The sequence below is a fragment of the Lepidothrix coronata genome, unplaced genomic scaffold, assembly GCF_001604755.1.
Source record: "Lepidothrix coronata isolate B3197 unplaced genomic scaffold, Lepidothrix_coronata-1.0 Scaffold34, whole genome shotgun sequence".
In the NCBI taxonomy this organism is placed as follows: Eukaryota; Metazoa; Chordata; class Aves; order Passeriformes; family Pipridae; genus Lepidothrix; species Lepidothrix coronata.
In genome coordinates, this window is record NW_016690214.1 from 6,114,677 (window position 1) to 6,129,323 (window position 14,647).

A 14,647-nucleotide genomic window follows, 5' to 3' on the forward strand; every position below is an offset into this window, starting at 1 on the left:
CCAATGAGGCAAGAGAAAACCCAAAAGCCAGGGTGGCTAAATACATAAAATTTAGAAGGTTTGGCTGTTGAGCCCGGTGCCCCCTGAGAGACACCCACGCTGTGTCTGTTCAAGTTTCAAGAGCTTTTCTTCTTCCTCTTCTCTCCTCCTCTCCACCCCCGGACAGCACAAACCAAACAGGAGCGAGGTTAAACACACACACGCAAAAATCCAACCAACCCACAGCTGCTTGTGTTTTACAGTTTCTCTTCTCCAAACAGCAAACATCCAAAATGCTACAGAGGTTAACTGAGTGCAGAGGAATCTTCCAGAAATGTGGAGAGAGTCAGCTCTGTACCAAGTCTGACAGTGGCAGCTCATTTGTTATTATAACTGACCCCGAGGTGACGGTGCTCACTGGCTCCTGGGAACGGGTTTCCCTGGCATTGGGAAGGGCACAGCATCCCCTTCCTGCACTACTGCCTGCGCTTGCTTTCCAGGATGGCCTTCCAATTGTCCGCCCAGGAGAGCAGGCGCCGGCGCGGGGCCGGCAGCTGGACGTGCCTGTTGTGGCAGCAGGTGAACAGGATGTGCTCCCAGCTCGGGTTCGGTTCCGCACCTGGGGAGGGAAAAGGGGGAAAACTGGAGTCAGCTGGGGGTGACTCCCTGGCCAGCAGCCAGCGATGGAAGCACTGTTCAAACCTTGGATGGTGTCCTTGTCGTCAAACAGCAGGTCAGCAGCTACGACGGTCTTATCTCGGGTCAGAATAATCCTCTCCACAAACTCGGGCCCCAAATGTTTCTCTACCCACTTATACTGCAGAGACAAGGAGTAAGAGAAAATCCAGCTGTAGTCTCAGTTTGCACATCGCTCGTGCCAGGTCAGCCCTAGTGCAGTAATTTTTTCCCCTGTAAGCCCACATCTCTGTCTAGGAATCCCCGTGTGGAGCCTGGCCACAGCCCAGGACGGATTTAACCTGTGACAGCCTTCACTCAACACTGCCCTGGCCATGCTGAACTGTTGAATTTGTGAGCAGCACTGGCTGCTTGCCCAGAGCACGTGGATTGTGCCCATCCAAGTCACTCCAGTGACCAAAGTCTCCCCTCCATTCTCGTGCCAGTGGCAAACAGGACTAATTCCAACACCACAGCCTCCTCAACTCAGCATTGGCCTCTTTTGGGGCAGCTGGATATCTCAGTCTCCAGATTTAGACAGAAGGTTTTGTTGGTTGAGGATTCTCCAGCGTGGAATCCCCTGGGAATACCCATTCCTTGTAGGGAACTACAACAGTTTCTTTGCTATCGCCTCCTGATAAACTGGTCCCAAGCCCAGCTCCAAGAGCTCAGGGCTCACGTGCTCCATAGTAATTCTGGTAGCACGTGGCACTGCAAGATTCCCCATCCTGAGCTACTGCTCCGTGTCTGGGCAGCTGTTCCTCGGACAGGGATTGAGGGAAGCCTGGCAGCCAGAGCAGCCACTGCCTTAATAAAGGAATGGCTCTGTCTTGGTGGTATGAACCAGCAAGGCCTTGCAAAAGCAGCATTAAACCCAGCAAAATAAATTCTCTCCCACCTTTTCCACGATGCAGTGCTCGTATTTCCGGAGAGGACTCGTGCAAATGAACACCTGGGTGCTGAAAAGAAAACAGCTTTCATTAGCAGTCAGGGGGGAAAGTGTGTATGGTCATGGAAAAGGGCTGCAGAGTGTCCTTACTCCTGCATGCGGATCATCTCCTTCATAGCTTCAAGGGCTCCTGGAATTGGATCCAACCTCAGGAAGAAGCCAGGTGACTCATAGACACTGGCTACCTTGGCCTGGAAGAGACAGAGGACAGTCAGCAGTGCCTATGCTTTGATCCAAGATGTCCCAGCAGTTCTCCAGTTATCCCGTGTGTAACAGGGCCAGCACTTTGCCGAGAGAGGTGATGCTTCCCCCCAAGAGTGGATTATAAAATTTCTCACCTTTTGGGTTCCAGGAAAAGTCCAGCCCAGGCACACAAGAATTCATTCCCTGGTGGCTCATTCGGAGTGAGGAGGCAGAGCTGACCTTGACCTGGATTTGTTCCCACCACAAACAGCCCTGACCCACAGCTGGAATCACTGAGCTCTGGCAGAGGGACAGCTCCCTCCTCACCCCTTCCACCAGGTCTCTCTGGACTAACTCTTGTGAAAACCAAAGGAACAAGTTTGAGGCTTCTGCTCCTCTGTCATGCTTGGCTGAGATTTGTTGATGACTCAGGAATTTACCAGGGAAAACTGGGCAGACACAAGCACTGCCCAATATCCCTCTTTTCCTTCGGAGCAAACAGGGCAAAGTGGCGACCGTGCCAATGGCCAAGTCAGCACACCCACACATTTGGGGTGAGTCCCTTCAGCAAGAGGGAAGAGTGAGGATGGGAGCACTGGGAAAGCTCCGTGTCTTTGCTGCTTTCTGTGATTTTCAATCACCCACTAAAACACCCATTGCTGAAGGAGCAGACCTCGACTCCAGCACGGTTGGAGCTGCTCCTCTGTGGTGAAGTCTGCTCCAAAGAGCGTCAGACTGCTGCAGAAAGTTCAGAGGTGGATCCCTGTGCTTCCCCAGGAACCTCTGGCTCCCTGGGGTGACCTGTGCACCCCGTGACCCCCAGCTGGGCTGGGTTTGGGGGTGCTGTGGGACAGCACTCCCTTCACCTGGCTCAGGGCACGGGGCCCCACGATGGGCTGAGCAGGGGGATTAAGGGCTTTATCCCTGTTGTGTCTGCACCTGCTCTCGGTGTAAACCCACCTTCCAAACAGGCATGTGGGATGCCACGTGAATCAGAGAAGTCATTAATGGTGAAAAAGTAGGAAAGGAGGTTTGTGCTAAAGTTAGAATAATTTTTAAGTGAGTGTAAACAGGAAAGAAACAAGACTACTGGAGGAGCAATGTTATCCCATTTTGGCTAAAGTACCCAAAAGTGGTACAGAAAGGTATTTAATATGATACAGCACAGTGGCATTTATAGCCTCTAAAAGGAAATGCAGTATTTCCAGGGCAATTCCAGTGCCTTTAGGTAGGACTGTCCTTCTAGTCCTTTTTTTTTTTTTAATTTACTGATAAGACATTTTCATACATTTTATTATTATGAAATTCATTGGTTTGAATGCAGTTCTGGTTAGTTAACTTTAAAGATTGCTCTCTGTTGACTGTTCAGTGGCCTGTGTTAAATCAGTGTTTCAGAGTGGGTCACAGCCCATGGGGTTTTCTCCCCCCTTATCACACATCCCATCATGGCAAAGGACCCACAGCAGTGCTGAGGCCACTTCCAGGTTTAAGTTTGACTCTCAGACAGAGAGGTTCAGCTTCCAGTATCTCTCTACCCTGAGACACACGAATCTTACCTTCCCTGGGGTCACACTGTGAACTTCAGAGGTGTCAAAACAGCATTTTTCCACCAGCATTAAAGTCATACGTTCCCATGCCACTGAACAATTTTGAAAACTTAATTCTTGTTAAGTATTCTTCAAAGACAGGCTGCAGCCTTTGCTCAGAAATTGTACAAGGCAGCTTTAGAGTCCAGCTGATGGTCTCTTTGCTCTGTATCACCAGTGGAACATCAACATAAAGACCATTTCAATGAAGAGGCAATGAGAAGGAGTTGGCATTAAACCAGTCTCCCAGATCCCAGAGCTCACTCAGTTATCATCATCTGCAAATACTCATAAATCAACAGCCAGAAATTTGGAAGCACTGCCTGATTTCACACGCAAATCAGAAGAGGCTGAGGAGTCTCTGGGTGCAGACGTGGCAATCAGATCTGCCCAGATCTCTGTTTCCATGCAAAGCCTCCCTGATCCCAGCAACAATTCCCTGGAGCTCTTCCCAAGGAGATTGAATTACAGACTCAGGGCTTGTGTCTGAAAGCTCTTTTATCCTACAGCAAGTCACCAGAAACTGGCAAGTTTCCACTACGTCACAAGAAAGTCTGGCTTTTGCTGGCAAAAGAAAATCGATTTGATGACTCTTAGAATCAAAAGCCATTTCCCTCCCCCACAAGAAACAAAAAGTGATTAGAAACTGAAAGTAAAACCATTTTCCTTCCTGAACGTTTCCTTTTAACTTCCATTAGCAAGATAACAACTTGGATGCAAAACTGGAGTGACTACCTCTATCCCTAAGCTTTCCCGTTGGCATTTAAAAAACCAATTCTAGACACCTAAAAATAATTCTAGAAAATTTTGCCCCCGCTGGAGGTGTTGAATCCTTTTTTGAAACTGTCTGGGGCCAGGAAACACATCCCAAACTCTTGGGAGGTAAATCCCCATCAAAATGGCTACACATGCAGGGGGGCAGATAAAGAAAGTTTTGAACAAAATAAAATGGATTAAAAGTCTTTCTAAATAAAATGGATTTACAATGTGAAATCAATGATCAAAACAGAAATAAAACCCCAAGTAATGGCTCCAGTTTCAAGGGGCAGCTGCTCAGCACCAACAAAGCATAAACACCCCTCAGTAAGAGGCGATTCATAAATCATTAGCACAGCACTTCCCACCCCCTGGCATGAGAGTATCCCACACCCTGGTGGTTCATGGACAGGCACAGCCGACACCTGCCACAAAGAGCCTGGTGTCCAGCTGATCCCTGGTGTCCTGCTGATCCCCTCCTTTCAGCACTGACAAAGTGCAGACTCAGTTTCCCTGCACGGACATGAGGCCCCACAGACCCCCCGGCACAGGATGGAAAAACTGTCCTCAGTGTCTGGGCTGCTGGTTCCTGCTGAAGCTTTTCCTGCAGCTGTGGGCAAGGAGAGACCTTCCACAGGGATTCTCCTGCCTCACAGACACCCTGTACAGCCACGGCAGAACTAACAAGGGCTCTATTTTTAAACTATTTTATGATTTTTACATAAAACCCAAAGGAGCTTCAAATCTTAAAAACTTCATTGTTGTGGCTAAAGCAGCCCAGAACTCCAGAGGTTACTGAAGGAGACACACAGCACAGCTCCACAAAGCTAATTTCCTTAGGAAGCCAGGCTAGTAATGAACAGCAAGATAAGAGCTTTCTGCCACTGCTGATCTGCGTGGGACTCAAACCAGTTATCTGGTTATTCCATTGCCACACCTAAGGGCTGGGGAGAAACAGGATGAGCACGAACCAAATGAGGGAATGGGAATGCCAGAAATAGAACAAAACACAATTTTTTTGATAGATCAGATTGTAGACCTTCAAAATAAGAACAAATAAAAATTCAAGACCCCTTTAATTACCTGCTTTTTTTTTTTTGTCCATATATACCTAAACAGGATTCACTTAAGGAATACTAATTTAAACGATAAATCATGTCTGTTTATGTAAAATAATAACCAAATTCATGCCTGCTGGCTATATTTACAGGTTCCTAGGTCCAGGAACTTCTGAGCATCAATAGTCATTGATTAGAGCTCGGGCAGTTTGGAGCCTGTGGAAATGCTGACTGGACCCAGCATTCCCATCCATCACCCTGGTGCAGGAGCCTGGAACAGGAAGGAAATCAATGTGAATTGTTGTTTCTGAGCAGTAAAAAAAACCTACAGGCTCAGTACAGGACCTTAAAATTAGCAATGAACCTCTCAGGGAAAGTGTATGGCACAGCCTGGATCAGCATCCAGGCTCTGTAAAGAGTCCTTGACTGTCCTGCAGTGACCAGGGGGAAGGGTGAAGTCTGGATTCACAGTAGTTTTGATTTTGCCTTGCAAACCTCTCTGATATTCATTCAGTCATTAGCAGACATTAAAAATGGCAACAGTTTGCATGGATGTAGGGTGTTCCAGAGCTTTCTGCATGCTGCTCCTGATCATTACCTGCCATGCACTCTGCTTGTCAGGGCATGCAGAGGGAATATGGACACAGGATTTCATTAGCTGTACAAACCCATATATAACATTTATATTTCTTGTCCTGCTGTGGAGCCACATTAACACTCACAGAGCACTCAGGGAGCTTTGGGTAAGTTATTACTCCTGCTGCACAGCAAGAGCAGGAACACGAGTAGGGTAAAGAACAAGCTGAACATGGTTCAGTGAAGAGTCTGATGACAGAATTGCTCTTTGCCAATTCCTGCACACACTTCCCTGCAAAGGGCTGGTGATCCTCCTGGAAGACATCACTAATTATCATTATACAAAACAAGGCTGCACGAAATGCAAAATTAAAAATACTGTGAACCCAGACTTCACCCTTCCTGCTGGTCACCAAGGGACAGTCTAATCAACAGCTATCGAGGCTCAAAAGTTCCTGGAATTAGGAAAATTATAAATATAGAGAGTAGGCATGAATTTGGTTACTATTTTACATAAACATTATTTATTATTTAAATTAGTATTCTTTAAACGAATTCCATGTAACTATACACGGACAAAGGAAGTTGTAGGTAATTTAAGGGGTCATGGCTGTTTAAAAAATACTGACCCGACCCTGAGCTCTGCACAGCCAGGGTGGGCAGGGAGAGGTTTCCGGGCCGGGTGAGGAGGGTGAGGCTCGCACTCACCTCCAGGTCCTCCCGCAGGTTGCGGTACTGCTCCCGCACCGAGAAGCCCCTGCGCTCCGCCAGCTCCACGCGCGGCTCCGCCGGGAAGCGGGCGCGGAATTCCCGCAGCACCGCGCCCTCGAAGTCGGCCAGGACTCCGTCCATGTCCACCAGCACCCGCAGCGGCCCGGCCGCGCTGCCCATCCCGATCCCAGATCCCGGTTCCCGGCACACGCGGGCGATGCGGGCGGCAGCGCCCCCGGCTCCGGCACACGTGGGAGGGACATGAATATGCATGATGGGACATGAATATGCATGAGGTGGGCGGGGCTCCTCGGGGCAGCCCCGCGTGGGAACAGCGCTGGGATCCGCCAGGAACCGAGGAAAAGCGAACAGCACCCCCCAAAACCCTTCGGGATCCCGCAGTGGGCACATTCGCAGCACGAGGGGGAGAAGGGCGGTGGGACAGCAGCAGCATGGCTTGGCCAAAGCCTCAGCAACCATAAAGGAGCACTAATAAAGTTCCACTGGGTTTGGGGATTGCCAAGGAAATATAATTTGATTACTTCCCATGCTCTACCTGCAGCCGGTCCTGCAGCCCAGGGGACACGAGGGATAAGAATCCTCTCTCCCCCCATGCAGGAGAGGAGGAGCACGTCAGAGCAAATCCAGTTTTGTAGGTTAAGCACCTCGGGCTAGGGCTTCTCCAGCACTGATCTGGAAAGCCTGGGTGCTTTCAGGCACCGGTTCTTCCAGGAGGAGGGTGGAAAAGCTGCCACCAGACACACCAGCTCCATACAAATCCTCTGCTGTGGCTTATCCTGCAGCAGGTCCCTCCAGGACAGCAGAGAACTCCACAGTTTGGACTCACAGTCACCTCCCTTTTTAGGATCCTGTTTTGGTTTGTCTTTTTTTTTTTGTGAGGAATATAAACTTTCCTCTATTTTCTTGAGATAAAAAAGTATCTTGAATAAACCAGATTAGAGATACCAAGCCATATTCCACATTTCTCTGCTCTAGAAGACAAAAATTAAGAGATAAGTCAGACAATCTCTTCAGGGGAAGATGGCACATGATGGTGATGTTAACCAAGTGCAATGACTCTCCTCCTCTGCTGCATCCCACCTGTGCTGGAGTAGGGCATGTTGGCTGAGACAAGGACAACTGAGAATAAAGGCAAAACCAAAACCACGAAATAAAACCCACACAGGAAACACAGCTTCAAAATTTCTATATTATTTACTTTTAAGCAACAATCCAGCTCCGTGAAATTACAACACACACTTTTAAAGGATGAGATTTTCACCTCATGGTCAAGCACCAGCATGATCATGCACAGCATTGAGTCAGTTGTAAAAAAAAAATGCCCTGTAATTCTTATTTATATGATCCACTCCACCTTTACTGAATAAAGTCTGAATCAGCCCCTTCCCAGCACTAGGCCAGGTGGCTCTGGTCATCAGCCCTCTATTTGGCACAGACCCTGCATCATAGTAGTCCAGTATCAAGATTTATTTTGTTTTTAAAGGCAGCATGGTGTACATTAACCACTCAATGATTTATATGGCACAGCAGGGCTCAAGGCATTTACCACATGCAGTCAATGAAGCCTTTTAGATCCCTAAATCCCACATGTGGAGGGAAGGGACCGCTCTTGCTGATTGTTTGCTGGCCTGGGTAACCAGGATTCTAGACCCTTGTAAAGCTAAGGGGTTCTAAAAAAAAAACAAACCTCAGTACAAAAACCCTCTAAGCACACTTAGAACCAAGCTACTCTCCTTTGAATTACATTACAATACTTCATAAAGCTTTCCCTCAAGTCTATCACTAGAAAACACTCATGTCACTTCCAGTAGATCTGGGGGAAACACAGGACAGAAGTGGAAAAAACCCTTGACTTCAAAAAAAGATGGAGTACATAAAGTGCTTCTTTTTAATGAAAGAAATTTGAGATGTACAGTCAGGCTCAAGTTGTGCAGTTCACAAGCATGGGGGAAAGAAAACAGACACGAGTTCAAAACAGTCAGGAAGGGAAAGGTTTAACCGAGGACTAGGCTGGACTTGCCACCGGGTGGATTTCTCCTGGACGGTGCAGGTGCTGGTGCTACTGGGCTAGGAACAGGTGCAGCAGGCAGGGATTTTTCTTCACTCTGACCTGGGGCAGCTTCTACATCAGCCTCAATGTTTTCTAGAAGAAAAGAAGCTTTTAAGGTGTTTGATGTGGATGAGGAGAGCCAGATGTTTTGCTGGCTCCTGTCAGTTCTCTCCCGGTGCACAGACACACTCGGGTGCTGCTGCAACCCGAGGGCAGGGCAGACTCAGCCCTCAGAAGTGTTTCTCAGATGGACTCTGCCTTCCAGCTCGGTTTTGGGTGTTCATCAAGAGCCACATTCACTCAGCTGCTATTAGGGGACACCAGCAATTCATTTTTCTTAATGACAAGCAGCTCAAGGCTTAAGACTTGTACATATAATTAGTCAGCGTGTGACTCTGGCAACAGTAACTCAAGTCTGAGCAGGTGCTGGAAGCCGAGTCACAGAAGCACCAGCAAGAGCTCAAACTACATTCCCAATTTCGTAACTGGAGGGAAGAGGATCTGACACACTTCTGAGGCTTCACACAGAACAGAGCAGGGAACAGCCATGCATGGGGAGCCTCTGATTGTACACTCCCTGGGAAGCACATGATAGTTTATTTTAAGTCCTTCTGAACAGCCACAAGTGAAGACAGGACACAGAAGGAATTCTTCACAGGAAGCACTTTAGATACTGTAGCAAATAACTAATGTATCTGCTTCGCTGACACTGAGTACAGCAAGTACATTAGCATCTCACATTTTTATGGACTAACACAGTCACTTCTGAGCCAAAGGCCCAAATCAGCACCAAGTGGCCCCCTGGGTACTGGGGGAGTGAGGGGAGCAAAGCTTCACCATCAGCTCTGTCAAGATACACCTCACCTGTTTTCAACAGACCCCTTAGTTTAATCTAAAGAACACTAGTCCTGGGTTTGGAGGATTCAGACAACAGCTGCACATTCACCCTAAGCTTCACGTTTGGTAAATCTTGATTAAATTCCCTCCCCCAGCCTCCTCCTCAAGCTGCAGAGACACAACTATTTCAGTTTCACCTCCCAGGGCAGCCACTGCACCCCTTTACCTTCCTTGTTCACCTCCACAACCTTCTGCTCTTTACGTGTCAAGGACTGCACACTCGATTCAAGATGTGGGTGTGCCACTGTTTACAGACAAAATGATGTAATTTTCCATTTTCTCCCTGATGACATCCAGCATTTTGCTACCACTGCCACACATCTCAGAGAACACTCAGTGCCAAGACTCAAGGCAGATCCTGGGAGCATCACAGCACAGAGCTGAACACAAGGCTGCCATGGTTTAGGTGTTGGGTTTTTTCACCCCCTGGATTCATTACTTTACACTTACTTACATAAGGATTATCCTGCCACCTTTTTACCTGCCTACCTCATTCAGTTGAGTCCTTCTGACAGGGAGATTTTCTCACCATCAGCACAATTTGACTACTTGAAGGAGCTCATATCACCAACAAAATTGGAGACTTCACTGTTCATTACCTTTTCCAGGTCACGGATGAAGGCCCTGAATAAAACTACCTCCACATCACTTCCCATGGCTCGTTTTTCCAATTTGAAAGTCAATTACTAAGCCCTACCCTTTGCCTCCTATTTTTTAGCTACTTTCCTACCCCCAGGAGCACCTTTCCTCCAATTCCGTGGCAACTCAGCTTATCTCTTTTAAATAATATTTGATGCAGGATTTATCAGAAACACCAAAATCCCACTTCTGTCCACTGAACCCCCTGTATCCACACTTATAATAATCTCAAAGAACTCCAGCATCTTAGCATAGTCCCCACACAATCAGGAATAATCTACACTACAGACTCTCTGCTGTGCTCATTAACACACCAGCACAGCTGAACTAAACACTTAATACCACATTTTAAGCTTGAAGCTCCTGTAGCTGCCGTGTCCCAGTGCCTGCTGACTCAGCACAAGCATCCATGGAGATCATCTGCCCCTAATGCCAGACTCCACCTTCCCCTGTGTGTGTCATGCACTGTCTAGTTCTCCTTAGCTGCTCACATTCATTCAGCTCACAGTGCCACTGAATCACAAAAGAAACATGAATTAAGACCACAGGAGACTTTTGGGGAAGTCTGTGTAGCTCATTCAGCCAGCTGATGACACATCAGCACTTCTCACACAATCAAGGTATAGATATATTTGCCAACCTAATGACTAAAGTAAATGCAATAGGATCAGCTCAAATGTTGAAGATCTTCCCATCCCAAAAAGGGTCTACTCCCTGGAACAGCTCCCTGCTGAGTGCACTGCAAACCCCTGAAACTCTGAACAGAAAGGAACTACAGCTCCCAAACAGGAAGCAAGAAAACTGCTGCAAAAGGAACATTTTCTTCCCCTAGACAGGTGTGATTAATAAATATGCACACCCCACCTGACACCTACTTGGGGTTTTATAATCAGTTACATACAGAAAATGATTTCCACATTCAAAAGAATAAACATTTTTACATGATGGGAAGCTATTAAGATTCTGGTTGTGCTGTGAACTTGTAAGCAGACAGCTTTTGCTTGAAGGTGGATTCATTCGACTCTTTTCAAACCCCGTAGACAGCTCTGCAAATCCAGTACAAAGTCACAGGTGTGCCAGGTGGGATGTTCACCAGCCCAACAGGAATATCAAGGGGAGGAGTGGCACACCTCAACGAGACTGGGCTCCATTAAGATGCAATACCCAAAGTTATCAATGGTAGAAATTAATTTAACAATTCATCAGGATGCTCAGGGATCTGCCACAGACACCATTTCCAGGAAGCATTAAATTCCTACTCCTTCCTAAGTACCATCAGTGAAAGTTTGACATTCAAACCTTTGCTTGTCATTTTAATTTCATCTTGGCCATCTCCAAAAGTTTAATTTTTACTCATGACCACAACAGGAAACAACCCCAATTACTTTTCAGTAACACTTTTTTTTTAACCATCTCCCAGCAAACATTTATTTGGTCCTTGATAAGAACTTCCCTCGCTGTCACTCACCAGAAACAAACCTAAATACAAATAAAACACCTGTGAAAAATGTGAACTTTTAAATTTAAGAGTCAGGAATATCACTTTGCATTTCAAGTTTCAGCTGTCCTGATCCCAGCCAGCTCTGTTTCTGTCTCCTCCCATCCCAGCCCTTCTCACCTCACTGCTGTTTGTGGGATCTCCTCTGCCCTGTGGGGAGCTGGTTTAAACAAGCACCAGGAAAAGCAGCAGAGCCCTTAGAGCAGTTTACTTCTATTAGCAAACCACATCCTCCTACTCGAGGCATAAACTCCAGATGCCTGCAGTGCTAATTAAGATCAGCCAGACATGGGAAAGAAATCCTAAATCCTGTACACAGTTTGATTAGAAGCTGCCTGCTAAAGAGGCAACACTTATTTTGGGCACAGATACCATTTAAGAGGTAGTTGAAACGTTCTGGAAAAGCTCTCCCCATCCCAGCAGGTCTTTTCAGGACAGGGAGCTGTTAATGGCCTCAGTGATCTCCCACCACTCTTAGGTGTTGAAAGTAGCACTTGGAAAGCCACGGTCAACACACACATTCCTGTCATCAGGAAGTAAGCTATTCCTAGGGTGAACCCTACAAAGGAGAGATTTCCAGCCTCAGAGCTAGAAAAAACACTTGAAGGCTGGCACACGTGCTGCTAGGGGAAATGTCTCTGTTTACAGGATATTTGCAGTATGCAGATCAACTTCCTTGGCAAAAATCAGCATTTAAAAGGCAACAGGAAGTTAAAAGCTGGTTAATGCAGACACTTCCAGATGCAGTAGCTGGGTTTGATTATTTCTGTGAGTGTAGAGTTTGCTGTATGAGAAGACAATAGGAAAGAAGGACATTTTAAACTGAAATCAATTAAGTTGACTGTCTTATTTAATTACAAGCTACTCTAACAGCAGTGTAGTCTTTCAATCACTTGAAATCTTTGCAAGTCGGTCTCCACCTTGCCTTCTAGTACTCAGACAAATCTTTACACCAACAGCTGGTGGCAAAATAAACGAGCAGGACTGTTCTCCTTTTTAACCTGATGACTCACAGACACTCCACCATTTCACTCCATACCCACACTCCACTGAAGCAGTCGAGTCACTTTATTGATCTGATGGATTCCAGAATAACCCCAATCTGCCTCTATCCTAATACATGACCACTTATACATCCTATATGCTCCTCTATTGCAAAAGGCTTTCACCAGGAGTCTGAAGGAATTACTTACCAGAAATTTCACCACCAACATCTCCTCCCTGGAAAAGAGAGAGAAACATGTTATATCTCACATCTCACAAAGGACATGGGTGGGCACAAACACTTTACTGTGCACAGCATCCTAAATCCAGCAGCACTGACAGGAACCAGAACATCCTCACTGCAGAGCAGAAGGGACAAACGAATTACACTGAGAGCCACGAGCAACAGTTCAGTGTCCTCTCCTTTCTACTGAGCAACTCTGCAACACCAAACACTTATCTGTTAACATGGCCAAGAGCGTTTGTTCTACCCAGGATAATTAATTTCATTTGTGAAATGCTGATCAGCTTCTTTGCAACGTCACTGATAAAGTTTCCTTCACTACATACACAGTTAAACGTTATTTACATACTGAGTCTGTTCACAGGCTGCAGCTTGACACAAAGATACAGAGTCTCCCAGCAGCAGCCGAGGCTCCTCAATGGCATGAGGTTTTATCAGCTTTCATAGATTTAACATTGCTAATTACACAGTGAAACTGCAGAAATTGGGATAAAGAAGCACAGCAACTGACACAAATTTACCACCTTAAATCTCAGGCTGGGCTACAGCTCACCAGCTCCAGCTTCTGCTGTTTGCAGCTGAACTACTGCATAAAAGTAAACTATTCCACATGGGAAGAATCTGTTTGCAAAGCTGAGAACCACAGTGTTTAACACAATTTGGCAGAAAATACAATTAAACTAAACAGTTTGTTTTCTGTGGTAGCAGCTATAAATTTAATTCACTTATATTTGCTAAATTGAAACAAGACATTTTCTGTAACAAAGAACAGTTTTGTGACTTAAAGCTCCTATTAATAACAAAAATGGGTTGTGATGCTTGATGTGAATTACCAAAATAAAACATTAGACAAAAGGTGTCTGCTACAACATTTGAGATCAACTATTTACTTACCCAGCTCTTTTCAGACAACTTAAAGCTCAAGTTTTAAACAACAAGATTTCTTTTTTCCACTAAAATTTGTTCATGCAAGTGCAGGCTACCCTGCATTCCTGTGTTTCTAAGGTCAGAGGAATTACTGGTTTTTTACTGAACCATTGTGCAGAGGAATCCTGTTTTTCCCATTAAATGTAATCACACATTTATCAAATGTCATCATACATCTAGCAAATGTTACTTAATTATCTCTATTAACACTAGAAATCGTGCTCCATATTGCTACCAAGTGAACAGTTTATATAGAAAATAACACACCTAATGGTATTATTAACACCAGTAACAAATAAAACAAGCATTGATGCTACCGAGGCAAGAACTTGTTGAGATGTGAAACCAAGTTTTGTCAGACCCACGCAGCGTTTGCTGCAGGTAACCATTGTTTATAAAATGTCTAAACCCACAATCACACACAGAGCTGAAATTAGATTTCGCAGCACTTCATTACTGTCTCAGCAATAAGACGAGTTAAGAGCTCTGGAAAGTGGTCCCTGCGAAAAATCCAGCCCTCCATCAACATTTAAGAGTATCAGGTGGAACCTTCAGGAAAAAAAGCAGATTGAGAACAAGGCTTCGAATCCTACAATGCTCTCAAGTGTGTGAACATCACTTGTAAGGCAACACCACCCAGGGCGTGAATTGCCCATTATCAGGCTCTTTGTAGTCAAGTACTGACCTTGGGATCTACAAAGTCTCCACAGTTTGCCTCAGTTGAGTTTGTTCTTTGTGGTCCAGATGATTCACAGTTGTCTCTGATTTCACCTGGCTTAGCCCCTACAAGCAGAGATTGATTCCAATCAGGTTGCAAGATAAACTTACCAGGAAAGCAGATCATAAATAGTTACAGGTTTGGGTACTCTGAGGGAGGTGCTTTTTTTTTTTTTTTTTTAATTAAAGTTTGACCA

At 45.9% G+C, this 14,647-nt stretch overlaps 2 protein-coding genes across 2 annotated transcripts in view; both read right to left on the minus strand.

Moving 5' to 3' along the window:
* Window positions 1–229: 229 nt before the first annotated feature.
* Window positions 230–6,707, minus strand: NT5C (5', 3'-nucleotidase, cytosolic). Its single transcript, XM_017811901.1, has 5 exons — window positions 6,471–6,707; window positions 1,694–1,794; window positions 1,553–1,613; window positions 682–796; window positions 230–598 (listed from the first exon to the last, which is right to left on the minus strand). The coding sequence occupies exons 1-5, from the start codon at window positions 6,651–6,653 to the stop codon at window positions 456–458; spliced, it is 603 nt and encodes a 200-aa protein (XP_017667390.1). The 5' UTR covers window positions 6,654–6,707; the 3' UTR covers window positions 230–455.
* A 957-nt stretch (window positions 6,708–7,664) lies between these two features.
* The window catches only part of HN1 (hematological and neurological expressed 1), a 7,461-nt gene continuing 478 nt past the window's right edge, over window positions 7,665–14,647 (minus strand). Inside the window, exons 2-4 of the mRNA XM_017811825.1 lie at window positions 14,419–14,516; window positions 12,772–12,799; window positions 7,665–8,637 (exon numbers count right to left, since the gene is read on the minus strand). Coding sequence (XP_017667314.1) covers window positions 8,489–8,637; window positions 12,772–12,799; window positions 14,419–14,516 — 275 coding nt within the window. The 3' untranslated portion in view covers window positions 7,665–8,488. The remainder of the gene's footprint in view (window positions 8,638–12,771; window positions 12,800–14,418; window positions 14,517–14,647) is intronic.

Bases quoted from the DNA above. Each gene is read 5' to 3' on its own strand.
- NT5C (XM_017811901.1), bottom strand. From the start codon at position 6,653: ATGGGCAGCGCGGCCGGGCCGCTGCGGGTGCTGGTGGACATGGACGGA. The intron at 1,795-6,470 runs GTGAGTGCGAGC...TGTCTCTTCCAG, and splicing joins ACCTGCGGGAGGACCTGGAG to GCCAAGGTAGCCAGTGTCTA. The intron at 1,614-1,693 runs GTAAGGACACTC...TTTTCTTTTCAG, and splicing joins GAGATGATCCGCATGCAGGA to CACCCAGGTGTTCATTTGCA.